This window comes from Merops nubicus, unplaced genomic scaffold (genome assembly GCF_000691845.1).
Source record: "Merops nubicus isolate BGI_N331 unplaced genomic scaffold, ASM69184v1 scaffold35916, whole genome shotgun sequence".
In the NCBI taxonomy this organism is placed as follows: Eukaryota; Metazoa; Chordata; class Aves; order Coraciiformes; family Meropidae; genus Merops; species Merops nubicus.
Window position 1 is genome coordinate 443 of NW_008613556.1, and position 1,143 is coordinate 1,585.

The 1,143-nt window shown below is 61.8% G+C and overlaps 1 protein-coding gene across 1 annotated transcript in view; it reads right to left on the reverse strand.

Moving 5' to 3' along the window:
- BTC (betacellulin) overlaps window positions 1-820 on the reverse strand; it is a gene marked incomplete at both ends in the record, with an annotated part of 1,218 nt that extends 398 nt beyond the window's left edge. Inside the window, 3 exons of the mRNA XM_008941946.1 lie at window positions 52-198; window positions 321-438; window positions 725-820. Of these exons, the coding sequence (XP_008940194.1) occupies window positions 52-198; window positions 321-438; window positions 725-820 (361 nt within the window). The remainder of the gene's footprint in view (window positions 1-51; window positions 199-320; window positions 439-724) is intronic.
- Window positions 821-1,143: the final 323 nt, after the last annotated feature.

Genomic DNA, 1,143 nt, shown 5'->3' on the forward strand with positions numbered 1-1,143 from the left:
ACTTGCCTTTCCCCTCCCACCTTTGCCCTGTCCCCCCCACCATGCACGTACTGACTGCAGATGCAGATGCAGGCGATGAGGATGATGAGGGTGACGATGGCGGCGATCAGGGAGATGATCACGATCTGGCCCCGATCGCCTCGCAGGTAGAAGATGTCCACCCTCTCACACCGAGCTCCCGTGTAGCCTCGCTCACACCTGCCCCACAGCACAGGGGGAGCTCCAAAAAACCACCGCAGTGCCCGTGCCCACCTCCTCCTGGGAGGATGGGCACAACATCCCCACCCTGTGCTGCCATGTCCCCACCAGCCATGACTTACACACAAGCTGGTGCGCTCTCGGCCACGAGGAAGCGGCATCTGCCTTTGACGCAGTAGTGCTTGTACTCCTCCGGGCACCTGGAGAAGTGTCCCTGATGCCTCAGCTGCGTCGTGTTCCCTGGGGGTGACAAGGACAAATAAATCCCCTCCCGGGGTTACGGTTCTGCCTGGAGGGTGCAGAATCCTGCTGTCCACCCCCACGGCAGATCTGAGCCCATCCAGCTACAAAGAGCCACTAGCATTTGTGTCCTTGGCGGTGTTTTGCCAGCCCTGGTGGCTTCCCAGCTCAGTGGCTGCCGTGTGGCTGTGCTAGACAAAACACCCTGCCCGCAGTGCATCCTGGCCCTCTCCCCCGCACCGCCCAGCTCCCATCCAACACCACCAGCTCCCCCGAGCACCCTTACCTGGGCAGCTCTCAGCCATGCTGCAGGCGAGCCCCTCTGTGCCATGGCCGGTGGTGACATTGGCATCAGCACCCACGCAACTGAAAAATGCCAAGCCTGAAAACGTAGCAGAGGTGGCTCAGAGACTGGTCAGAGCCCAGCATCACCACCACCCCACCACAGGCCTTCTCACAGCTCTTGACACGTGGAGGGGACCAGCCAAGGGCTCCACAGCTGCACCCACAGCCCCCTGTCCCTGGCAACATCACCTTTTCCCCAGGGGTGAGGAGAAGGGAAAGGTGGTACCTGCCTGACTCCTCCACCCACCAGCACCCCAGTATGAGGGTTCAGGAGCCAGTGGGGTAGGTTTTGGGGGCACCGCCCTGCCTGCAGGCAGCCAGTACCACTTTGCTCAGGGAGGGTGCACAGAGAGATCCCCA